This window comes from Hevea brasiliensis, chromosome 16 (genome assembly GCF_030052815.1).
Source record: "Hevea brasiliensis isolate MT/VB/25A 57/8 chromosome 16, ASM3005281v1, whole genome shotgun sequence".
NCBI classification, from domain to species: Eukaryota; Viridiplantae; Streptophyta; class Magnoliopsida; order Malpighiales; family Euphorbiaceae; genus Hevea; species Hevea brasiliensis.
The window spans coordinates 59199638-59227496 of NC_079508.1; the positions used below are offsets into that span (position 1 = coordinate 59199638).

General features: G+C 28.9%; 2 protein-coding genes and 1 pseudogene across 2 annotated transcripts; 2 read left to right on the forward strand and 1 right to left on the reverse strand.

Annotated features, from left to right (window-relative positions):
* The first annotated feature begins 2506 nt into the window (after positions 1-2506).
* LOC110652186 (S-adenosyl-L-methionine:benzoic acid/salicylic acid carboxyl methyltransferase 2-like) lies at positions 2507-11870 on the forward strand (annotated as a pseudogene).
* An 8481-nt stretch (positions 11871-20351) lies between these two features.
* LOC110645353 (spermidine hydroxycinnamoyl transferase-like) lies at positions 20352-21796 on the forward strand. Its single transcript, XM_058138041.1, has one exon. The coding sequence runs from the start codon at positions 20433-20435 to the stop codon at positions 21789-21791; it is 1359 nt and encodes a 452-aa protein (XP_057994024.1). The 5' UTR covers positions 20352-20432; the 3' UTR covers positions 21792-21796.
* A 4213-nt stretch (positions 21797-26009) lies between these two features.
* On the reverse strand, positions 26010-26834 carry LOC110645355 (uncharacterized). The gene has a single exon (XM_021798482.2). It carries the CDS (start codon positions 26832-26834, stop codon positions 26010-26012), a length of 825 nt encoding a protein of 274 aa, XP_021654174.2.
* Positions 26835-27859: the final 1025 nt, after the last annotated feature.

Genomic DNA, 27859 nt, shown 5'->3' on the forward strand with positions numbered 1-27859 from the left:
TCCAATAATTAATATTTTAAACTGTATCAGTAAGTATGCAAACAAATCTCAAAAGAATCAGTTTAGAGTGATTATATATATGTATATATAATTAATTAATTTTATTACAATTTAAATTTAAAATTTCATAACTTTAAGAATAATTTCAATGATAAGATGAAATCATAAAGTGTTATAAATAGCTTATATGTTAGATAGTAGAGAAAGAAAGAAAGAAATTCTCACATTTTTAAAATGCAAGAAAGGAAAAAAGTGTAAAGAATGAAATACATTGAATTATATATATTTAAATAAATATATATTGTTATATTATGGTACTTGACACGTATGTGTGTGAAATAAAATAATTATTTTATCTTAATTTTCGTAAATAAATTATGAACATATGTGTTTATTAATAAGTATATGTATCAGTTAATAGATAGACATGTCTATTATATACACAAACAATTATTATTACTATTAGGAGAGGTGTTATAATAGATGTGTCTATTAATAAATGAATACAATCATATTTACTAGTGATAAAAACCTTACTTTATAGTATTATTACTAAATAAAGTTTAAAGGATAATAACAAGTCATTGATAAATGTTATATTTAAGAACTTAGTGTACTCAGTTAATGGAATGAGGATGAGTATTTATACTATTAATGAAGTTTAACATTGTTACAAATGAAACTTCACCTATATGAATATAGGAAATGGTGTCGTTTCAACAAAAAGTTAGAATAACTTTTGTAAATGTTCATAAAAATAGGAGGTAGCACAACGCCATATTCATGCTGGTATTTTGGTGAATTTTTAATTCGAACTAATTGGTTCATGTGTATAGTATTTTCGGTTCCATTAAATAAGAATCTAGGTTTAAATTAAGGCCACTATAATTTCTTTAGAACTTTGAAATATTTACACTAAATAAAAGTATAAATCGAAAAATATTTTTCATTATGTATGAAACAATGGGATCTAATAATACAAGCTAATTGGGGATTGTTATAAATAGTTTGTATGTTAGATAGTAAAGAGAGAAAATTCCTACATTGTTAAAATTCAAAAAAATAAAGAAGTGAAAAGAATGAAATATATAAAATCATATATATTTAAATAAATATATATTATTATATGATGACACTTGGAGGCGTATGTGAGTGAAATATAATAATTATTTTATTTTAATTTTTATAAATAAATTATGAACAAATGTTTTTATTAACAAGTAGATATATTTGTTAATAAATGAATATAGTTACATTTATTAGAAGATGTGTCAATTTGAAATAAACAGTTGTGTCTGTTGGAAATAAATAGATATATCTGTCTAAAAAAGTTTCATGACTTTTTATTATTTATAAATATTGATGAGTTGTTTATATCATATATACTATTTCTATTTCTTTTTTTTTTTCTCTTATAGTCTCTTTAAATTTTGTTTGTATAAAAAGTTTTAAAGAAAAAATTTTAGAAGTTGCTGTTTGTAAATTTCAAGTTTGGTTGTATTTTTGAGATATTTATCATAACTTTATAGTAATTTAGTAGGGCAATTATATTTTAAAGATAATGATTCATCATATCTTAAAATCTATTTTATGTCCACTGTCTCAATATAAAGTCGGATGCTGCTGATTAAATCAGAAAAAAATTTATAAGGACCTTTAATCGGTGTATGAATATAAGTAGAAAAATATCATAACATACGTATTATTAAGCAAGACAATATCTCATTGTACATGCTGTTTCCTCAACAACCAGATGCTCTTTATTTTTATTTTATTTTAAAATAGTTCTAATATATATATATATAAGGCTTCTTCTTAATTGAGCGGAGTAGTTGAATACATAGCTTTTAGAGAGAATTTTTTTCTCTGCTAATTCTCTTTTTCTTTACAATTTTACTTTCCTTTAATAACTCACAAATTTTAAAGTTAACATATAATAATGAACCTATAATTTGATTAGATTAATGTAAATTTTAAATTACCAATTAAATAATTGAATTATTTTTTAAAATTAGTATTTTAATTCAAAATAATTAATAAATTGATTTAAATTTAATTTAAAATTATTTTATAATAATTTAATAAATAACCGAATTAATTTATAACTTAATTGAATGCATCCCAAAAAAAATTCAAAATATTCGGGCCCCTTGCCGCCTTTGTGATTTCTGCTCCGATTTTGTTTTTTATTTTTTAAAAAGAGATAAATAAAGATACTAATTACGTGGAAGTGGGACAAGAGGTGTGTAGGTAAGAAAAACATGAGAAACATGAAAAAAAAAAAAAAAAAAGACAGAAAATCCTACATGTAAATGGAATTTTTTTTTTTTTTTTACGAACAATTCGCACCTCAATAATTGAAGCCATCATCCCTCAAATATTAATTAACAAATAATAATACAACACAACCAACCTCTACTTACGTACGCCTAAGCCTATAAATGGAGGCAGACTGATCTCATTGCAAAACACAAGCACACCAAAGAAAAAGGCATATGCAAGAGAGAGAGAGACAGACAGATGGAAGTAGTTAAAGTTCTTCATATGAATGGAGGAATGGGAGAGTCCAGCTATGCTAAAAACTCATTGCTTCAGGTAATTTCTGTTCATTTAATAGAATTATCCCAACATGTATATATATGCTTCTGCTTGTGGCTTAATTTCCGTTGCTGCCTTTTCCTTTCTTGTTTTCTTAATAAGCAAAATATTTTATTAATAAAATAAAATTCAAAAAAAAAATCGAAACACCAGAATAAAACATAGGGGCGAAAACTTATATAATAAAATTGATATGTATATAAAATAATTTTATTATAATAATTGATTATGGTAGATTTTACATGAATTTCATTATAATTAATGATTATAATAAAAATTATTATATGTACATCAATTTTACTATTTAAAATAGCGTACAGCTTTTTTTTAAATAATAAATAATTAATTAAAAAAAGTTTAAAGGTCGGAGGCTACTTATGGTAGCGTCTAACTTTTTTTTAAATTTTTAATTATTTTAAATAAAATTATAATATTTAATATTATATATTGTAATATTTTTATTATAAATATTATTTTTTAATTTAAAATTAAATTAAAATTTAATAAAATTAAAATTAAAATTAAAAAAATAAATAATTAAAAGATTTAAGAAAAGTTAGACCTACTTATAGTAGCGCCCAATTTTTTTTTTAATTATTTTATTTTCTATTTTAAATAAATTAAAAATATTATCTTAATAAATAAAATTATAATAATTAATATTAAATAATTAATTTTTTTATTTTATTATAAAATAAAAAAGATTTATAATAAAAATATTATAAATAATTAATTTTTATTTTATTATAATTTTTTTATTTTATAATAAAATAAAATAAATAAAAAATTATAATAAAAATATTATAATATATAATATTAATTATTATAACTTTATTTATTAAAATAATTGTAACACCCTCACCTGGCTACAGTATAACCGAGCGAGGTGTGCTACATTTGGTGTCGGAGCACTCTATCTCATCTTACTTTATTCGTTTAATAATTTAATCTCGTTGTATTTTAATATCAATTATTTTTCTACGGAGAAACTAGTGGAGTTTCTCCTATTTTATTATCAGTTGACGTATTTCACTGTTTACCTGCTTGAAATTCAACAATGTTTTCACAATAAAATCTTATCCATGTTAATCATAATTATCTCATATTTCAAATCTCATCCATATATTTTAATTTCATAATCATTTCCATGCATTTCCATTCATACTCAATTCATATGTAAAAATTTTCAAATTACATAAATTTACATGATTTATAAACTAATTACACAAGTTCATAATTTACATAATATACAAAATACATCAAATGACTTATATGGGCCATATCTACATGCATTGTTGAAGAGGTGACAATCTTGAATATTTCAAACACTTCTGTAGATCAGAACTCTAAAATCTCTACTTAATATTCGCTGGGCTTTACCTTCAGTATCTGCGCGAGAAAACAATTCCATCACGCTAAGCATTGCTGCTTAGTGATGCAATAATATAACAAGAAATAATGTATACAAATAAAAATAATTGGAGCATGTTTTCTATACTCAAGAATTTTACTGGGTTTATATAAAATTTATCATACAATATATCTTTCGTCATTTATGTTGCTCTCTAGAACACTTCTTTCATAAGTTTACAATAATTATTTATATAATGTACAAATAAATCTAAAATTTATAATTATACTTATATTCTTATGAAAATCACATTTATAATGTTATTTAAGTTATAATTCTTCTACTAATCTTTTTATCACTTCCTTGATACTTTCTAAGTTGTTTACAATCATTTCGTAATATTTTAAATTTTTAGAACTAGTTTAATTTACTTTAAATCGTTCTAAGGAACAAATTTTTGAAGTTAATCTAATTTATTTCAGAACTTCTTCTCATTTATTTACTTTCTAGTATTTTTAATTGCTAATATTCATAACTTATTTTAATAAATTAGACTGCCCAAGTAATCTACAACAGGCTGACTAAACTGGATAACGGGTCGTTGGCACTGGTCACCACAGTGCCTCGGGCCATCATACCATGGGACGTAGAACGTCAACCACGTATGCAGTTAATATGGCTAAAAAGCCATGATAACACATAATCAAGCATAAAAGCCATGAATGTTGGCATAAAGCCATGAATACGGGTATAAAGCCATGAATACAGGTATAAAGCCTTTCGCAGTACTGCTAAAACAATACCTTATTAGCATGCCAAACTATCCAATCTGACACACATGTCTAGGCAATACAATGGCACATAATATCATTAAATATTAATATATTGTGTTTTATGACTTCATTATTTCATAATAATTTTCAATTATAATGTATACATTCATTTGATCATATATATGATCACAATTCACATTAATTATCCTTTTTATATTATTGTACTCAAAGTATTTTTCCTTTCTACAATAATAAGAACTAATGTCTCATTCATACATTAATATGGTTCATTTATTCATTCATTATATTATTCATATTGATTACAATTCAAAACAATGGTTCACATGTATTATTGTATTCAAAACATTTTTCCTTTCTCATTTATACATTTTATGAATTCTATTTGTGATGGGCATATAAGCCCCAACTACCTATTCACATCAATTAGGTGACTTACTTTTCATGTTTCAAGCAATCCATGAACATTTCATGAATTTCAAATTTATGGCCTTAATTGCCCTTTAACAATATAGTTCTTACACTTTGTGTCTTTATATTTCTATTCACATTACTATTCACTCAAATTGTTAACTTTTTAATACATAATAAATTTATTGAACCTAAGTTCTCCAAGATACCACATTTTGCATTCTAAAGTTGTTGGTATTGGTTGTCAATACCATTTCAAAGCTTAGTGTTGGTTACTTTACACTTTTCAGATTTCAAGCACTAAGTTTACTACTCCATTGGTCATTTGTACAGTAGGAATTTGGCAATATTTTCTTCATCAAAGTTGTTCCTTTATGTGTCTTCTTTAATTTCCTTTTTAAATCACTCCAATTGGAGTTTTGTAGCTCAAGTTATGGTCATTTTATCATAACTGGCCAGATTAGACAGAATCCAGAATTCTGGGCAAAAGTGGTTTTGGCAGATTTAGTGACCTAAGTTTGGTTGGTAATTTGACTAGGTTATGGTCAAAATTTGGATTTTTGTTCTTCATGAAAGTTGTAGGGCTATGTCTCAAATTTCTGCTGGTAGAATTTCATATCAATTGAACTTTTCTACACTGAGTTATGACCATTTGAACAAACACTATTCATTTGGTCATTTTCCAGGGACAGCATGTTGGTCACCCATATTAGGGTAATTTTTAGGTCAACTTGGTTTGGTTTTCGGGACAGGGTTTCTTCACCAAAGTTGTGCTATTATGAGTCTAGTTTCATGTCTAATTAGGCTTGCACCAATTGAACCTATACAACTCCATTTATGACAGCCCAAACCTACTGGACTCACAACCAGTCCTACAGGTTACCAAGGGCAGCATGCCTAAGTTCAACTCTAACATCCTTACTCACTTCAATTCCTCCTTACACACATTCAAATGGTCACTAATTGACCATTACAATGTTAATATATCATTACAAAAGCAAAACTCTAATTTTTCATAAACCCTAATTTCTAAAGTGTTCATTTTATGCTATCTATGCCATCTAACACATCCAAAACACATAATTCAACATCTAACTTAAGTTTTCTCATCACAAACGACTTCTAAACAATTCAATTCATACAAATCAACAAATCTCATCCTTCTCCCATGGCTGCCACTTCTCATACATACTTCAACATAATTGCTTTGTTCAATTCTACAATAAATTCTCATTTAATTTGTCTTCCTAACAAAGATTAAAAAGATAAGGAAGTAAGTATAGGCACTAACCTTGTTGGAGCTACTCCCAAGCTTGCCAAAACTTTTCTTTTTCCTCTTCAAATTGCTGTCCAATGCTTGCTCTAGTGGTATGGACAATTTTTCATGAAGAGAAGGGTTTGGAGGTGATTTGGTGGGTTAGCTCAAGCTTGATCAAGCTTCCATAGAGTTTTCTTTCCTCTCTCTCTCTACGTTTTTTGCTACCCAAAGGTTGAAGATGCAGATTGTTTGTCAATTTTTGTCTAATTTATCCCCTTTTAATTGGCTTGTTGAGTTGTGATTGGTGGAGACTTAACTAATGACATCATGTGATGTCATATTTCCTATTTTCTTTCATTTTCTTTTCTTTTCCTTTCTACTCATTTTCAATTTAATTTTTAACAATATTTATTCATATTTTAGATTATAATAATTATTTACTTAACTGGACAAGTTAGTCAAAAATCATCTCCGAAGACAAAATTACCAAAATGCCCTCCGTTTGGCTTAACAGACTAAAATTATCTATACCGATCTAAAAATTTTTCTAAATATTTTATTGGCATTCTAATGCCATAGAAATCTCAATGACTCTTCTCTGGAGTCCAAATAATTAATTTATTAATTTTTTCCAGGGTCTAGGGCTCCTAGTCACGAAGATCACAACTTCCCACTGAGTTACCAATCGCTAGGACACCGGCTCATTTAACTTGGTTGTATTTTATTTCTAGAATTTTTCCTATATTTTTCTTGTTAATATTTGAGTTAATTATAGTTCCTCACTTTAGTTTAAATATTTTTCCAGACGTTCTAGCTGTTCAGACCGACCCCGGTCACCAGAACAGTAGAATATACGAAATTGCTACAGTGAAGGTGTTACAATAATATTCTTAATTTATTTAAAATATAAAAAAAAATTAAAAAAAAGAAAAGTTGGATACTACTGTAAGTAGCATCCAACATTTCTTAAAACGCTTTTTATTATGTATTTTTTTAATTTTAATTTTTTATTTCATTAAATTTTAATTTAGTTTTGAATTAAAAAATAATATTTATAATAAAATATTATAATATATGATATTAAATATTATAATTTTATTTATTAAAATAATATTTTTTATTTATTTAAAATATAAAATAAAATAATTAAAATTTTCAAAAAAAATTAGACGCTACTAGCAACTAACTTTTCTTAAATTTTTTTAATTATTTAATTATTTAATTTTAATTATTTATTTTATTAAATTTTAATTTAATTTTAAATTAAAAAATAATATTTATAATAAAAATATTATAATATATAATATTAAATATTATAATTTTATTTATTAAAATAATATTTATATTTTATTTAAAATATAAAATAAATAATTAAAAATTAAAAAAAAAAATTGGACGCTATTTATAGTAGTGTCCAACCTTTAAAATTTTTTTAATTAATTATTTATTATTTAAAGAAAAATCAGACGCTATTTTGAATAGTATCCCGCTTTCTTTTAAAATTTTTGATGCAAACGCTATTATAAATAGCGTCCACACCTTAAAAACGCTATTTTAAATAGCGTCCCGCACTCAAATCGTCCAACTTAGTATAATTCACCTATTTTTAATAATTACTCTAAAACTCACATTTTTTTAGTATAATTTATTTTTTATTACACTTTTTTGGTAAAAATCCCGAAGACCCACAACACAAACAACAGCCGCATTACCAGCTTGGACCACTGCTTTCGGCCACAAATCCTGCAGAACAACACAACAAAACCCAAGAGCCGCAATAGCCACAATAAAGCAACCAGGAGTAAACCCAGCATCAGCAAGAGACGGACTGCTAATGGAAAAGCTGAAATTTCCCTAGCCATATGCTAAACTCCACTCACTTTTTCGGTCAGATGCACCAAGAACTTAATTGAAATCTCCCATTAATAAAATTGGACCCTCATTAACACTCACTCCTACAAAAAAAAAATTTTCTCCCAAAAGAATCAAATGCTCACGGTTTTCACAGGGACCATAAATAAAAGCTCTGGAGGAAGAGAATTTGCTCTCGATGTGGGTACACAATACCCATATGTTAAATTTCAAATAGCTTGATACATTAACAGAATCTTGATTACATATAATTAATATTAATTTTATTTTATTTCTTATTTAAAATGATCTGATTCTTATTTTCAAAATTTCTTCTCCATGTAATAAATTCACAAGGTATACAAAACAATGTTTTTATTAATAATTTCTTCGAAGGAAAAGAAATGATATAAAACTTGGCTACGTCGATAAAATATGTCATACCATTACTCATGTTACATTTGTTTTATGTATAGAAGATATATATTAATTAACTGTTGAATATGACAAAATCCATATGAAACTTACCATGATCAATTACTATCATAAATTTATTGTATCGGTCGCTATTTTAAAATTTTTCCATTTGTAGAGGGTTGCATTTATAGTAACCATTATAGTTAATTAAAATTCTTTAGATACATATGTGTGTGTGTGTGTTTCATCCTCAATGTTGAAACAAGCCCAAAAAACTGGAAGTTATAGGTTATACAACGAATTGCTTTCATTTTACACATTTTTAAAGATACGGATATTGTTATCTATAAATTGATTCAATAGTAAATGATTTAGAAAGTTTTTAGTTTAACTTATTAAAATTAGCTGATAATTATATTTAGTGTTTATAAGCTAATTTAAATTTATAAATATTTAAAATTTTAAACAGTTATTATTTAATTAAAGCGACTATAAATGACTAATAAACGGTTAACATATTTAATAAAATATAATTTATAAATACATTCATTCTTAAAATAACTCAAAAAGGTACTAAAATATTTTTTTAAATAATAAATAATATTAACTTAATTTTTTTCAATCGTATTATGATATAATTTAATTTTCAATTAATAAACAAATATTTTATTAAAAACTAATAGAAATGATTTTTAGATTTATTAAAATTAGTGTAAATAATTTATTTAAATTAGTGTAGGAAAATAAATTAATCAAGAAAAAAAATTATATATATCAAGAAAATGATGGATGTTAGATATGTATAGTATTATACATAATCATGAAAATGGACATCACTATATAATTTATAGAAGCATGCTTGAAATAAGGTACAATTTAAAAAATAAAATATAAAAATAAAAAAAGAAATGAACGGATTCCCTGAATACGATGAGAAGGAAAATTTTCAAGAGAACATAATAATCTTTTTATTTTAAATAGAAAACGTGAATTTGATAATAATATAATAAGAGTATATGTTGGAATTTTAAAATTAAGTGAAAGTAAGGCGGTTAAATTAGCTTATAAGTATATGTTTACATTATAGTTTAATTTTAATATTTTTTAATCCATGAATCAGACATCTTTACTTTTGACACGTATAAAATCAATTTCATATGAAAATAGTATCAAATGAAAAACTATTATATTACGCTTATAAACTCTAAAAATATATTAAACAAATAGATCAACTTAAAATTCCAGCTTATAGAGATAATTATGATTAGTGGCACATCTACATAATTATGGCCCTGTTTAAAAAGATATAATAAGTTTAATGCTGATAGAGATACTTCTAAATATGTATTGTATGGTATGATGGAATCTTTCTGTATCAAGATTGTGACTGCATCCTATATCATCTACCGATCTATTTGTAGGTAAAGCACCCTATTAATTTCATTTTCTAAGCTAAACAGAAATATTTTCCTCCATGAGATCACATGATCATACAGCTGCAACTTTTATTTGATTCCCATTTGCATTTCAATCATTAATAGTTTAAATTATTTGAATGAATAATTCAAGATATTAATTAGCTCAAACTAAATGCAGCAAAAAGTGATATCCATGACAAAGCCTATCACAGAGGAAGCCATGACCAACCTCTACTCTAGCATCCACCCAAAGAGTCTAGCCATCGCGGACCTGGGATGTTCTTCAGGACCAAACACTCTACTTGCAGTTTCTGAACTCATCAAAGTAGTGGACAAGCTTTGTGGAAAGCTGGGTCGTCAATCCCCAGAATATCAAGTGTTCTTGAATGACCTTCAGGGGAATGATTTCAACACCATTTTCAGGTCCTTGCCAGGGTTCCAAGGAAGAATGAAAAAACAATTGGAAGCGGGAACTGGGCCATTCTTTTTTACTGGAGTCCCTGGTTCTTTTTATGGCAGGCTTTTCCCTACCAATAGCCTGCATTTTGTCTATTCGTCTTATAGTCGCCAATGGCTATCTAAGGTGGACCATTAAACTTTTTTCCCCCTCCAATTTAGTTTTGAGATGTCGATACACCTGTGTAATGAGAAGAAACAAGACGATTAAGTAATTTCATGGTGTATTAATTAATATATACTGCTTTCCTTTAGGTTCCTAATGGACTGGAGGGTAACAAAGGGAAAATTTATATGGCTGGCGGCAGTCCACCAAGCGTTCTCAAGGCATATTATGACCAATTTCAAAGGGATTTTTCATCGTTTTTGACTTGTCGTTCGGAGGAATTGGTGACAGGAGGTCGTATGTCTTTGGCAATTTTGGCTAGGAGAAGTCAAGATCCTTCTAGCAAAGAGTGCTGCTACATTTGGGAGCTTTTGGCTATGGCTCTCAAAGAAATGGTTTTTGAGGTAAATTAATTTGTAGTTGTGAGATCAACATATAGATTTTTCTTATCTAGACTTGATCTACCATGAACCTAAGACATAATATATGATATATGGTGAAATTCGCCTATTAAATATATGAATCCCTCATATTTCTATTTTAACTTCATAATGAATTAGGTTTAAGTAAGAATTTCTCAAAATCTAATTAAAAATCGGATGTACCAAAACAATCTAAAATCATTCTTAATAAATCATCTTATGATGATTGAAATTAATGGAGCTATATATGTTAATGATGCAGGGAATCATTGAGGAAGAGAAATTAGATTCCTTCAACATTCCTAATTATACACCATCCCCATTTGAAGTACAATCCAAGACTGAAAGGAAGGGTCTTTTAGCATTGATCGGTTGGAGGTTTTTGAAATCAATTGGGATGCTTATCACAATGAAATTAACCTCCCTGATGCATTTAAAGATAGTGGATATAATGTTGCTCAGTGCATGAGAGCTGTGGCTGAGCCCTTGCTTATTGGACACTTCGGCTTCGGGGAAGCAATCATCGACGATGTTTTCCGCCGATACAAGGCAATCATAGCTAATCGCATGGGAAAAGAGAAGACTGAATTTGTCAATGTGGTTGTGGCTATGACTAAGAAGGGATGACCAAGATTAATTCTTCACTAATAAATTAGCTTAGTCATGTGCAATATTAGCCTGTGTTCTGTTTCTTGATTTAGCTTTTCTTTGTTGGGGATGTAAAAGCAAAATTCCTATATATCATGGGTTGCAAAAATAAATATCCAAGAATTTGGATCTATTTCCGAGAATTTGATAGTAAAATAATTTTCTATATATGCGATTGAATTGAGCGTAATGTGATTTATTAATTTAAGAATAATTTAATAATCTTCTCTGGTTTAATTAAATGATATATTATAATGAAATAAATATAAAAATTATTAAAATATCTTTACTAATATTCAAAATATAAAAATAATTTTAAAAAATAAAATATAATTGAAATTGTATAACTTGTGTAAAAAATAAAATGCAAATAAAAATTTTAAACGATTTCAAACTACTGATTTAGTGATTTAAAAATCTGTAGTAAAATGATAGTTAAAAAACTTTCAGTTTACAATTCAAAGAAAAGTAGTTTAGATAATTGAAAAAAAAAATCCACATTTTCATGTTTCAAAATTCTTATATTTTTTTTCATAAATGCTTTTGGATAACTTAAAAAAATAAAAGCAAAATATGTTAACCGAATGTATTTATGTTTTTCTTTCTAAAGAAAAAATAAAAAATCATAAATCACAATATTTCCGAAAGTAACTCAAGTTTATCTGCTTCCACTCTTATAAGTTTTACTTACCTAATAAAATTTTATTATAAATAATGTATATTTAATTGTAGTTTATCTTTAATTATAAAAAAAAATTATCATGGTAAATATAATTTTAAAATAATTAAATGATTTTAATTGTTCTTAACTAGTGTCCAAAGCACAACATTAATTAAAACAAAAAAAAAACCCTTCTCAATATTGAATTGGTATATTTCACTTAGTTTAAGTAAAATAGTGCCAAGTAAAATAACATGTTTTTCAATGGATTTGCTACAAGTAACAAGGACTGTCCCTAGAATCTGGCCTTTGGACGGATGGTTACCAACGAGTAAAACAGGTGGCCTAGCCAAACCAGAATCTCCACTATTAAAGTCATGTAAAACTTGTTTCAAGAAAATATGCCCAAACTGAGCTAAATATCTTCAATATGCTACTCTCTATATACAAATGGCCTTTAAATATCGCTGCTTATATGTATGCTCTTTCACTGGCAAATATCTTCCTTTCCACTTGTCACATCTCAATGTTGGTGAGCATCAAGAGCTCCTACGTAGTGAAACCAAGGCTAAAACTATGACTGGCCGTCTTTCCCTTCCCAAATGGGACAAAAATGGAGAGTATTCTGAGAGATAAACATGACTGGTTAAGTCAATGGTTTATTGACATTACCCCGTAGAAGTCCCTCTTCTTTGCAAGTAAGCGTCTAATTTGGGTGCGCTTATTATGGGGTTCCCTTGGATGTCTTGACCTTGGATTTCTTTCAATGGATAGGGAATAAACTGGGAGACTTTATCGCCATTGATAGTAGCACTCAAACAAGGTCTAAATTTGATTCTGCACGTTTGCTTATCAATTCAGATTCTCGGGAGTTTGTAAATAAAGTCATTGCAGTGGATCTAGATGAGACCCAATTTCATATCTCTGCCATTGAACAGCCATGTTATGGCCCCTTGAGCCTCTTCTGTCAAAGGCAAAAGACTGATTGTCATTCCACCTCTTCCACAGCTTAAGAATCAGATGATGTGGCGCTGGCACCTAGAGATGCTGATCCGTCGAATGATATCGACATTGTTCTCTCAACACTTGGCGACAAGCGTCTTAGCGACAACTTCCTCATTTCTCCCAATACGGATGCTTCGCATGGAAAAAGCAGGGACATCTCTCGCCAACAATGCACCCGCCAAACCTGTTTTGATGCTTCTTCGTCTCATAATCGTGAAATCCAACCTGCACAAGATGCCTTGGCTCGTAATTATGGCAGTGGAATTCAAGAAATATCTCCATCTTCTCCAGGTTTGACAACTCACAACGTTGGAAACTCTAATTTTGAATTTGAAATGTTGAACAAGACAACTTTTTATATCCATACTACAACATTAAATTTGGAAGACTTTGTGAACAAAGGCAGGACTCTTATCGTTTTCACACCTCTAACCATAGATAACCAAATTATCCCAATCGAGATGCATTCCAATTGAGCCTAGCCCACAGCCCATTTGTAGTAGGCCTATAGAAACCTCAAGTCTTGATATAGATGTCCCCCTTTCCCATTTCAAGGTGAACAGAATTCTAATGCTTAGAAAGAAATCTCGCCCAATAAAAGATCTTTATGGCCTGTATCCTAAGCTATCCCATGGTGGAAAAGAAGACCCAAGAAAAGCAAATCTAGATCCTTCTTATCTACTTCAGACAGTGAAAATAAGGTGGATGAATATGCAACATGGTTCTTTGACTTTAGATAATGATCAAACATCATGAAGTTGTTTTAACATTGGAAGTAGGAAAAAAATCTTGGACTCATTTTTGAAGGGAATGAATCTCACTTTATTGATCATTTAGTGAAGCAAATCATTGAAGATCGGAACAAGTATAAAGAATTCATTTAATCAGCAGGTTGCGGCTTCAGTTTTGTTATTTAGTAGCTCAAGGTGAAATTCCTTCTCTCCTCATCTATCATTCTTCCCAGCTTTCAAACGAATGCTCTTTGTTTTCTCATGGAACTCAAGGGGCCTATGAGGTGTCAAGAAGAAATCTCATTTGAAGAGCTTGATTGTTTTGCCTTAAGTTTGATGTATCGTCTATAATAGAGACAGGGTGAATTTGTATCATTGTCCATGATTCGCAAAATATGAGGCTTTTACGATTTCCATTGGTTAGCAATTGAATTAATTGGAAGTTCGAGAGGCATCATGGTGTTTTGGAATAAGGGTTCTTTTGTTGTTCTAGCTGTTTAAAACATGGATTTATCAGGATCCATTTTTCCCAGTAGTGGTATAGCCTCTATCATGGTTTTAGTTTTTGGGCCCTGTGAAGGTCAAAAGCAATAATATCTACGGGATGACATAACACAAGAATTGATTTATACTGGGCACGTGCCTCTCTTGCTCGTTGGGGTCTTTAAGCTCTTTGTCAAGAAGAGCAGTGTCAGGCGAAATCTGAACTAAGGATTTCATGGTCATATTAAAATTAATTTGATTTAAATTAAATTTTGTTTTGTTTAAATTTAATATGGATAGTTCTTAAATGGATCTAATTAAGTTTAATTGAGCCCTATGTGCCTAAAAACATATTATTATTATTATTATTTTTAAGATCATGCCACGAAATTAATAATTCAATTCCATACCTCCAATTACATTTTACAGTCATATAATTTTTTATCATCGGGTTTCCCACGATCTCAATGCACATACTCATCATAAAAATAAAATAATGGTCTACATTACTATTATTATAATCCTAATTTAATCATGGAGAAATTTTAACTTTGAAGTGATAAAAAAATTGAGAAATTAAAAATTACTATTATTATAATTCTAATTTGATCATGGAGAAATTTTCTTTTAAACTTATAAATTTATTATGAATCCTAATAGACACATTATGTGTGGTGAGAGTTGAAGAATCGGGTTGATAAGTTTTTCATTCATCTTAAACTTATAAAAAGATATATATATATATATATATAAGTATGAAGGTATTCTAAAGGGAATGTTACGTATCACTCTTCTTAAAAAGTTTGTCACGTATCATTTTCTATTAATAAATCTCTTTTATACTAATTATTATTTAATTTTTTTTTCATTTCTCTTTTAATTATCATTATTATTTATAATACTGTTTTAATATTTATGATTTAAATTATTATTTTTATTAAAATTTGATTTTTAGAAATTAATACTTTTGTAATTAAATGTAATATTTAAAAATTATTTATATTATTTTTTTATAAATTCAATTCAACTCAATTCAATTCAACTAAACTTTTATCTTAAAAATTTATTAGGGTCAGCTATATTATTTATCACATGTCACCCTACATAATAATAATAATAATAATAATAATAATAATAATAATAATAATAATAATAATAATAATAATAATAATAATAGTTTAAAATAAAAAATAATTTAAAATAATAATAATAATAATAAAAGATCACTGATAGCCATTTATTTTTTTTTAAAAAAAAGCCATTAATTCATAATCTCATAATAAACTATCATATAATTTAATCAACCTTAAAATATTTTATACTTTTAATATATATTTTTATTATATTATTATATCTTCTATTATTTTTATTATAAAATCTTTGTTAAAAAATTTGAGAGATAAAAAATATAGTCTATATAAAAAATTATAAAAATTAAATATAGAGATTTAATTTATTTATAATTAATATGTATTATTTTTTATGTTAATAATTTAATATTATTTTTATTTTATTTTTCTAAAATTAATAATAATAATAATAATAATATTATTATTATTATTATTATTATTATGACAATTGAATTAACATGACCAAGTAAATAAGAAATATTTTAGTGCTATAAAAATTAAATTTAAATACTTTGGTTACCAATTTTTAATTAAATAATATTTAATTATAAAATTAAATTTTTATTTAAATGATTTTCATTTATTTGTCTATATATAACATGTCATATGAGATATTTTATATACATCAATAATTTTTCTCTCACCAAGTATTTTCATTTTGTAACACCCCAAAATTTTATTAATTATGAGTATTTTTGATATTTAAATTTTATTTAAATTTTAGGAATTTTTTTGAGATTTTTCGGATTTTAAAAATCGGGTTCGATTTTCCGAAAATATAAACTTTGATGATTTTTAAAAATTAATTTAAAGACCACGTGGCAAAACTAAAAATATATTTGGAGTCTACGTATTTTTCTGAATTTTCTGGAATTTTTTCGGAATTTTTGGACCTCGTTTTCGGTCCCGAGGCAGAGTAAAAATTCAAAATTTTGTATTTCGAATCGAACCGGCCGAATCGAACCGGACCGGATCGGACCGGTCGAATCGAACCGGCTCCCTTTCCTTTTTCTTCTCCCGCGCGCGTCTCTCTCTTTCCTCTTTCTTTTCTCTCTCCTCCTCTCCCCTGCGCGCGCGTCGCTCCAGTTCTCGGCCAATCCGCCGATCCGCCACCGATTGGACCGGGTCTTGTGTCTAAAATCATCTACTCGGCGATTGCTTTCCATAGACACCAAGAACGCCGAAATCCATCGAGCGGATTGTCCGATTTTTGCTCGGGAAGATTTTCGCCCATTTCGACTTTTGGGCTAGATTTCTCGAAAACCGTGAATCCCACGAGAAAACCGAGGCTACCAGCACGCTCCACTCGACGAGAGCTTCGCGGGATATTAATTTCAAAATTTTCCGACAACGTTTTTCGGTGGGTCCCACGGAACTTCGCAGTGTAATTTCGAGCATTAAATGAGCTTAGAAAATTCTGAAAAATTTATGTACTAACCCCCGTGTTATGGGCTTCGTGTAGGTATCCTCGATTCGCGGAAATTCGACAGTTGACCGAGTCTGCAAATTTCGGGCGAATGGACCATGCACGAAAAGTCTCCGAATTGGACCGAGGTTTTGGCTAGCCCCCCATTGTCAGACGTCCCGAGCGTTCCCGAAGTCGGAATCGGCAAAGGTAAACCCGAACCTTGCTTTTTCGTAATTTTCTAGTGCTTAAATAGGATTAAAAATCCATAAAATATTCGTGGTAGCTTAGAAAATTACGATTCTTTTTGCAATAGCTTAGTAATATTGCTAAGGACCGTGGGGCAAAGTTTTATAATTTTTAGAGCTTGTTTGGGCAGTTTTTGCAAAAATGATCAATAATAAGGACTAAATTGAAATTTTCGTATTGTGATGGATGATTGATTTGATGGGCGGGAGAGGGGCTGTGTGATATGATTGAATTGTTGTTGTATGGTTTGTGAATATTGAAGTGGGTTTTTAGCCCTTTTTCAGTTGGGTAGGTCCTAGGTATAGGAGACTCACGATTTTAAACTACGACTTAGGACGTACTTGATCTTTTTCTTTTTTTGTATTGAGTCGATCAGTATTAAATAATTGTAATATAATTGTCGTGTGAGCCGAATGACCTTCTTCCTCCGCCCGTCCACGGTAATTTGTCGTCAAGTTTGTGAGTAAAATATTAATTTTAATCGTAATTTCGATATTATTATATGTTCGACATGCCCATGCATCACTTATATGCATATATTTATGTAGTTAAACTCTAGGCACGAATTATGTTGCATTGATAAGCGTTAATGTGCCATGAGTGTTGTTGTGGTAATTTGGAGCAGCGGTGTGCGTGCGTTGGCGTGCGTGTGATGTGGTGTGGACTATGGATAGGACGGGTAGACACGGCTTGAGTTCTTCATGGGACCGGTCCTTCGGGTAGACACGGCTTGAGTTCTTCACTGGGACCCGATTTGGTATTTAAGTGGAAGTCCGAAATGAGTTCTTCACTGCACCAGTTGGATTTAAGAGAGTCAGATAGGATCGGCTCCCATATACTATGAATGATGTTACAGGTGTGTGAGTGCTCCAAATTACCTTTTGATGCTATGATGTGAATATGATGTTAATGTTGCATTTCACTCTACAGTTGCATTAGTTTGAGATAGTTATAGAGATTATAGTTAAGATTGATATTTTACTCACTGAGTCTAACGCTAACTCCTGGTCAAAAAATTTTACAGCCACGGAGGATATTTTGTTCTGGGTTAACCTGCTTTTATCCTTCGCAGGTTGTTTATCCATGTTTGTGTAATTTTAATTACTCCTAGAATTTCCGCATGTGTTAGCAGTATTTATTTGAATTTGGTCTGTAATATTTTTATCATGTTGGACCTGTAAACTTAAATATGTTATGTATGTTTGATGGATTGGATGAGGGAGCTGAGCTCCCATTTATTTTATGTTGATGAGTATGTGGAGGGTGAGCTGAGCTCCCCAATTGAGTATTTATTGTGTTTACAGGTCGGGTGAGTCAAAAACTCCCCGTTGGAAAGTCCATTTTATGGCAGGACTCTGTCCGTTTGGTTTCTTGAATTTGGGCCCAATGGGCCTCAGAATTGGGTAAATGAACAGTTAAGGCTTACTACGGGCCTCGGGGGCTTTAGGCTGGCCCAGGTCCTAGTGCCGGTCCGGCCCATAGGTTGGGTCGTGACACATTTCATCTAAGTGCTTTCAATTTTTTTTTATTTACTTTATTGTTTTATTATTTCTTTCAAAAGTTATTAGTTTTCATTCTCAAAATTTATTTATTTAAATATGTTTAATTAATATTTATTTAATTACTATTTTTTTTATAAATTTTTTATTTAATATTTTTTAAACTTTTAAATATTTTATTTCATCATAATTATATACCGAATGCAATTATAACTAATATTTTAATTATTTATATTTTATTTTTATTAATTTTCAATTGAATTATTTTCAAATTTTAATTAAATATCTAATTTTTTATACATAAATTATATTTCAATTATAAAAAATAGAATTTCAAAAATAGATTATAAATATAATTACATCGAAAATTTAGTTACAAATAAAGATGATTAAAAAATTAAAGTTACAATATTAAAATTATTGGGTCTGTTTTTTAAAAAATAACATATATTTTTAACACTTATTATATTAATAGAAAATGATGATATTTTAAAATTTTAATTTTTATGAAATATATTTATTTTATATTTTAAATTTATGTAAAAGGATAATCATTTATGAGATAAATTATTTTATAAAAAATATATCAAATTAATTAAAAAAAATTTACAATTTATAAAATTTAAAGATATAGTATTTTCAAAAAATAATATAATAAAATGTTATTTTTAATTAATAATAATGTTATATATTATTATTATTATTATTATTAAAATTAAATAATTCAATTCATTATTAGTAATTTAATATATTTTATTATATTAATAATAAAAAATATTATATTTATATATTTTTAAATAATATTATTTTTTTATAAATATAATATATTTTATGTGATCTAAAAAAATATCAATTTACTTAAATTATTAGATAAAATATAAAAAATTCATAATATTTAAATTATTTTTTAAATAAAATAATTTTATTATATTTTAAACGAAGTAATCATAAAAATTACTTTAATATATGTATAAAAAAATTAAATAAATATTTTAATTAATTACACTATAAATTAATTAAAAAATTATTATTATAATAAATAAAAATTTATTCAAATTAAATTAAATGAGAAAAAAATTTTAATTAAAAATTAATTTAATAATAATAATTTATTTTATTTAAAATTAAATAAAAAAATAAAAATTATAAATTATTTCTAATATAGAATAGACATTACGTTAGATTTTCATATACAGCTAGTGAACTCGTGAAGCCCATGAACCTGAAAACAAACATATAGGGAATCGCAAAAGTTGTTTAAATCAAGGCATGAGCTACACCTGAGCATCTCAATTGAAAACATATCGAAGAAGAAGATAAAAACCATTGATTACATCCAAAAGGCTTTTTGGATTTGTAACGTACAACTTCTTCCATCCACCTAATACCAATTACTATATTTCCAATATATATATATATATATCGAAGTCACGAAAATTTCGTTTCAAGAAAATACTATCTTCAGTGCTGCCTTTAAATATCGCTGTTTATGCTCTTTCATTGCCATTCTTACTTTATTTTTATTTTAACTATCACATATCAATGTCTGTGAGCATCCAGAGCTCCTGCAGTCTTAAACCAAATGCCAAAACTAAGACTGGCCGTCTTTCCCTTTCCGAATTGGATCAAATTGGAACCATAACTCATATCCCCACTATTTACTTCTATAAACCATCTCTTTCAAATTGGCTTCAACCATTCACTTCCATTGTCGATATCCTCAAAGACTCCTTAAGCCGCGTGCTGGTGGCCTTTTATCCACTTGCTGGTCGTTTACACTGGATTGGCCATGGCCGCCTTGAGCTTGATTGCAATGCCATGGGCGTCACGTTTATTGATGCTGAATCTCAATCAAAACTAGAGGATTTTGGTGATTTTTCACAATTTTCAGAGTACCAACACCTCATCCCACATGTAGACTATACTCTTCCAATGCATGAAATACCTTTATTGCTAGTGCAAGTTACAAGGTTCCATTGTGGTGGTTTCAGCATTAGTTTAACTTTGTCTCATGTTGTTGTTGATGGGCAAAGTGCACTTCATTTTATCTCTGAGTGGGCTCGTATTGCTCGTGGTGAGCAATTAGGCACACGACCATTTTTTGATCGAAAGGTCTTGCGAGCTGGGGGTCCTCCAATTTCTGGGACGCTATTTCATCATAAGGAGTTCGATGAACTACCACTCTTGATTGGGCAATCAAATAATTCGGAAGAAAGAAGAAAGAAAACAAGTGCTTCCCAGCTAAAGATAACAAAAGCCCAAGTTGAGAAGCTAAAGAGCAAGGCTAATGAGAGCAAAAGTATGGACAATGGTGGAGGTTATACCAGATATGAGACCTTGACTGCTCACGTATGGAGATCTGCATGCAAAGCTCGCGAGCACAAACCTGAACAACCAACTGCTATGGGTATTTGTATCGATTCAAGAAAACGTATGCAACCACCTTTGCCTGATGGGTATTTTGGCAATGCTATTCTTGACGTGATTGCAGTGAGCAACTCTGGTGAGCTTGTATCAAAGCCTTTGGGATTTGCCTCAAGCAAAATAAGAGATGCAATCCAGAATGTGACGAGTGAATACATTAACTCTGCGATTGACTTCTGCAAGAATCAGCAAGATTTGACCAAGTTTCAAGACATTTATGCTCTGCAAGGTACTGATGAAGGGCCTTTTTATGGCAATCCTAATCTACTACTTGTCAGCTGGTTAACGTTGCCAATATACGGTCTTGATTTTGGGTGGGGAAAGGAAATTTATATGGGACTAGGAAGTGTTGATTTTGATGGAGATGCATTCCTTGTGCCTAGTCATGATTCGGATGGATCCTTGGTTCTTGCCATATGTTTGCAGGCAGATCATATCAAAGCTTTTGAGAAGTACTTCTATGAAGATATCATCTAGACACTTATTATTAAGGAATCAAAATTGAAACTACCAATATGTATTTATATATATATATATATATATATATACATGGGATCTATCATAATTTTAAGTAATAATATAACATTTATAAATTAATAAATTGATTAGACATATATATTTGAATATAGCTTAAAAAGTCTTACTCTGTCATAAAATAGGTAACCACAAAAGGCAATCTTAATTAGTTTCTAAATTTTGGTGTTTTTTATTCCAATAATTTTGTGTTAGACTATACTTATTCTCATTAAGTTTTTCCCAATTAAAAGATTATGATATTAAAAAAAAAAAAAAAAAGGAGAGATCTTATTGAGAATGGGTAGATAGAATTCTTTTTAACAATCATGTAAAAGTATAAAATTTATCGGTATAAATTTATATCAACATATTACTAAAAAAATTTGACTATTAATATTTTATAATAAAATTATGATTACTGAAAAAAATTATTGACAACAATATTGTCAAAAGTTAATTTTATCTTTATATACAAAGCATAACTCACAATTTGCACTCTTAATTTTTGCAACAAGATTAAGAGTAATGAGTATATGTGACTTGGGATTGTTATATTCTAATATATACGTTGCATATCGAGTAATTTCAGCATTTATTTTGTAGAATTGATTGTTAATACCAAAAGTTGATTTTTTTTTTTTATGGTCAAGCTAGAAAATTTTTCTTTGGTGTTAACACAATAATGAAATTACATGCTCTTCAATATAATCAATTCAACCACTCAACTTTATAAATAAATAAATAAATAAATAAATAAAAATATATATATATATATATATATATATATATATATATATATATATATATATATATATATATAGTTTTCAATAAATTTTTATTAAAATTAGTTAAAAAAAAGTCAATTTTATATCTTAAATTAATATATATAAAAAGAATTCGAGTATCTATGTAATTTCTTCTTTCTAAAGAAACTATATAATTTACTTATAAAATTTTGTTGTTAATGTTTTATATGATACATAAAAATTTGAGAATACATAAAAATATTTTATGTTTAAATTCTATTAGGTAACATAAATAACAAGAAAAATACTCTTAATTTGCAATCATCTTTTAATATTTTAATGTATTAAAATATTTGTAAAATGTTTTGATTATTAAAATTTATTTTTTGAAATTAATTTTTTATTTAAAATTATTTCAGATTTTAATGATTAAAAATTTAATATATATTATGATATGTCTATTGATTTATATATAATTATCTATATAATTAAAATTAACTAAATAAATAAATGACTCCACTAAATAAAATTTTTAGCTCTACCATTGATTTAATGTCAAATATAAAATCAATTTTAAAAATTAATCACACTCTTTGTTTTTATATTTTGAAGAAATCAATATTATATATTTAAAAATATAAGTATGATTAAACTAAAAATAAATAGGATGCCAAATTATAAAAATTTATTAAATATATGGTGAAAAATAAAAAAAAATCAAATATTTTTTTATTATTTATTCCATAACAAGCAATAAAAATTATTGAGACAGCTCATAATGTTTCATATTGTTCTGCCCCTGTGTCTAGCATTAGGCCATACAATAACTATCCTAGCTCTACATATCTTTTTGGGGTCAATAATTAAAATATAAAAAAAAAAAGGAGAATTATTGATAGATAGTAGGAAAGAAGTTGAATTAATGGCACGAATAGATAACGTTTAAGTGACAATGAACGCCTCTGCAAAACAAATAATTCGTACGTTGGATTGGAACTCAAATTCAATATCTAATAGTGTTAAAGACGAATTTATCAATTCGAGCCCACGGTGAAAAAAAAAATTACAGTTTATTAATTTTTAAGTTAATCTTTTAATAATATTTTAAAAAAACACTTTTACAAAACGCAGATTTTAACCAAAATTGTCAAGCAGGTTCTAAATTAATTTCTTTTATTTTTATTATTTTAAATTAAATATATAAAAGAGGAGTTTTTTTTTTTTAATCAAATAAGAGAAGAAACTCAATTCACAAATGAATAAACACTTATTGACATACCGATATAATGATATAGTGATGAATCTTTAATAATATATGTTAAAATCATATGAAACATTTTGTCTATATATTATTAATTTGAAACGAAGAATTGGTATGCCAAGCTCACATAATTAATATGAAATCTATATAGCTAGGGAGACTATGACAATAGTCCCATATATGTATTATTCTTTCTCTTTTATTTTTGTTTTTATCAGCTTTGGTGTATTTATGGGGTCTTCTATGAACACATTTATCACTTGTCATCTCAAACTAGAACCTACGGATATGGCCCCAACTGTAGATTTTCCCATGGGAAGTAGGAGCAAGTACAAGTGTGAAGGCATGAATCTAATAGACCCTATTGGGTCTAAGAGTGAGAGAGACATGTAGCAGTTGCAGATTTGAATTTGAGCAACTGATGATTTTGAATTTACAAGTGGGTTAAAGTTGTTGGGAATCATTATGTGACTCACCTCTCTCAACTCATCAGGCAAATGGAAAACAATCATGTAGCTGTAGCTCAGGCTCACCACTACTCATGATCCGGCGGATTTATACACTTGTTTTGAAATCAAAATACTAATTTTGGATGTGCAGATGCATTTGTAGGCCAAAAGACTTTTCTTTTATATAAATATATCCAACAAATCTCTTCTTTTGGATAAAAAAAAAAATTTTAAAAATAAAAAACCCTAACTAATGGATAACAGCAAGCAGCTACATTAGAAAGCTTGTATATAAGTGTGCATATATAAAAATAAAAAAAATAAAAATACACATTTCTCCACTAACACTTAACGATGTCAAAAAATGTCAAAAGCAAATCAAGTGAAAAAAAAAAAGAGAGAAGGAAAGGTGCTTGACATGTCCTTGTGGAGGGCATTAAACATTAGTGAAAGCAAAAGTTACTGGGTAATTTAAATTAATTAAATATCCTTTTTATAATTCAAAAGGGCATTTGCAGGTGGAAGTAATCATGACTGTTCTAGCAAAAAACAGAGCAAAAGAAGATTATTAATTAAAATTTTGGATTTAATGGGTGATCTGATTCCAAACAACAATGCTATCTAGCTGCTAAGCTTCTAAAATCTTCCAGACAGAAAAGAAAAGTTTTTTTTTTTTTTTTTATTGTGAGATTATAGGGATAGTGAAAGTTAAGGGGAATGATTATCATATAATTAAATGATGATTGGAGCTAAAACCCACTAGAAATTAACAGAAAGCAAAGGATAATTATTACTATTATTGTGAGTGGGGACATTGCTGTTAGACAGAAAGAAAGCAGATAGAAAATCTTACGAGAAAGGTAATTAATAAAGGCAAATGTTGAAGTCGTAAAACCATTTGTCTTCCTTCCAACTTTGTCTTCCTTCCAACAAATGCCAAACCCAAAACCCTCATCAGTCCTCACCAAATTTTTTCACCCTGCATGCCTTTAACTTCTTCTATCAATTGATTCATCGTTTCCATTGTCTTTCTTAACTATAATTTCAAAAATTAACGTTTTAATGGTTTTTACCCTTTTAAGTTGAAAAAAAAAGAACTGAATTTAGCTTATCATTGGCATGATTCTCAATTTAAATATCAATCTTACAAGTGCAGTCTAAATTCTAAAATTTTGCTTTTAACAATACATTCTTTCTCCATATATCATCATTAATCAACTTGCACAGACAAAATATATGGTTCATATTCTTGTTTTAAGATGACTTGAAAACCATCCCGTATATTATGTATATTTTCAGTTTAAGAGATTTAGAAGACTTGAACCACCCCAACACTAGATATCTTTTTAAAAAATAAATAAATAAAAGAAAAAGAAAAAAAAGGGATTTCAGGAGCTATCAGAAATTGCAATCCTATATTGCCATTTCCACTATGTCACGACCAACCAGATAAGCATTGCTTGGGGAATTTCAGAATCTTTTTATCTATTCACCAAAGGCAAATCACAAGCAAAGCTCGCACATGATTTATCACAAAACACACAGCTCTGATCTTCCACGTTTAATATAACATGGACCCACTTAATTTTCATTATACTCATCAGATCTGGAAAAACCAGAAGCACAGTTTCAGCACTGCCCCCCACCTTCTTGAGAAATTACCTGTACAAAAGATGGGAAAAAGGAAAACGGAAATCCGGTTTTTAATTTTAATTATAAATTTTCATTTTTTCTCAATTTCGGCGATTGAGCTCTGGTTTTGAGGAACAACAGCCAAAGACTCTTGGCGACGAAACCTCAAATGCTTGGCAATGAACTCGTCTACGGCGCGCTGAAATTCCTCGCCACTCAATTCATCCTCTGGACATAAACCCTCGCCGCTGGTGGACTTCACAGCATTCATGCGCTTCTCTGTCTCCCATCGTTGCAGCTTCTTCTCTTTCGCCTTCTCAGAGCACTTCTTCTCTAGCTTCTCCGATTTCGACCTCCGATAAACTCTCGGATTGTCAGAATCCGTCTCTGAGTCTGAATCAGAAAATGAGTACAAGTCCATTTCAACAGCACCATCGTTATTTTTGCCTGTTTGAGTGATAACATTAACTTGAGAGATAATCTCTTTGTCCTGGTACTCAATCTCCTTGGTTGCGTGAAATGGAGGATGCGAAGGAGTGGAAGGATTCTCTGACAATGACTTGGAACAACCATTTTCGTTGTTTTTTAACAGCTCCTCGTAAAGCTCAGTCTCAGCATTGTCTGTGGAGGGATTCTCGCCGGAGAATCTGCCAGATTTGACGATGAGAGTAGCAATGATAGCATTGCAGAGCAAGAAAACGAAGATTGGACTGGCGATTACTCCAGCGATTCTCATGAAGAACTCGCCAGAAATTCTGATGGCAAATGGAAGCCGATTGAAAATCCATGAGAGAAACACCATAGCAAGGCAAAACTCAATTAATCGAAACAGCTTTGTTAAACTTGGAAGGTGATTGTACCATAGTATAGAGCCTGTTTTCTCAGTTTTGACTTTATCAAAATTAAACAAATCCATCACAGAGAATGAGAAAGCGATTCGAAAGAGGAAGAGAAAAGAAAACAGGAGTATATATTTACGGAGATGCGCCTGTTTGAGTAATCGCTTTCACGCGTAGGAAACAGAGAAAAATTGGAAAGAAAATCTAGTAAAAATTTTCTCGGAAGAGGGAAAGCCGAGAGTAGAGGGAAAGAAAGAAAGAGGGTGCTGTTGCCCTTTTCTCCTTCTAATGAAAAGGAGTGTTTGGACTTGGGATAGAAGAGAAGTGAACCCTTTCCGCGGACAAATCTTTGCTTTTTATAGACACCTCGAAAACACAGAGAGTGATTAGCCTTAGGAAATTACTTTAATAAAATCGAGATTTCTTAAAGTAAATAAATAAAAGCGTTTAGGGCTCTAATCAGGCGGGACCACTGCTCAGAGTTCAGACAGGCGTGGATTATTGCCGATTAAGTGGGGTCAACAAATTGACCCGCCACGTGGAATACTCTATATTTATTTATTTAAACTGCTCAGCGCTGGATGAGAAGGGCACCCGAGTTAAATAGCGTGTGCGTGATTCGATGAGATGCGCGAAAGGTTTTTCACGTGAGGTGTATGGCGTCCGTGGGTCTGCTTAGCGCATTCTGGTCCGTTCTTTTGTTTCCAATGTATTTTGATTCCCACACACACGGGCTGTGTGTTGCCATTACACTACACCTTTTCCTTTTGTTTTGTAATGAACACAAAATAATAATATTATTCAAAAAAACAAAAATAATTGTAAGTTTACCTCAACTGCTTTTCAACATTTTACCCTTTTTTTTTTTTAACTCTGAAGATGAATTACTACCTTCAATGTAATCATAATTAATATTAAGCACTTGTTATTTCAAAAAAAAATTAACTATGAAGCTCCTTCATTAATTTTTAAGACCTTTTCTGTTAGTCAATAGGATATTAGCTGATGAAATAGCATGAATATATATTTTCTTAATCCTTAAAATCCCCTTAGTATGTTCCTCTCTCGTTTTGTAAGACATTTTGGAGAAAGAAATTTGATT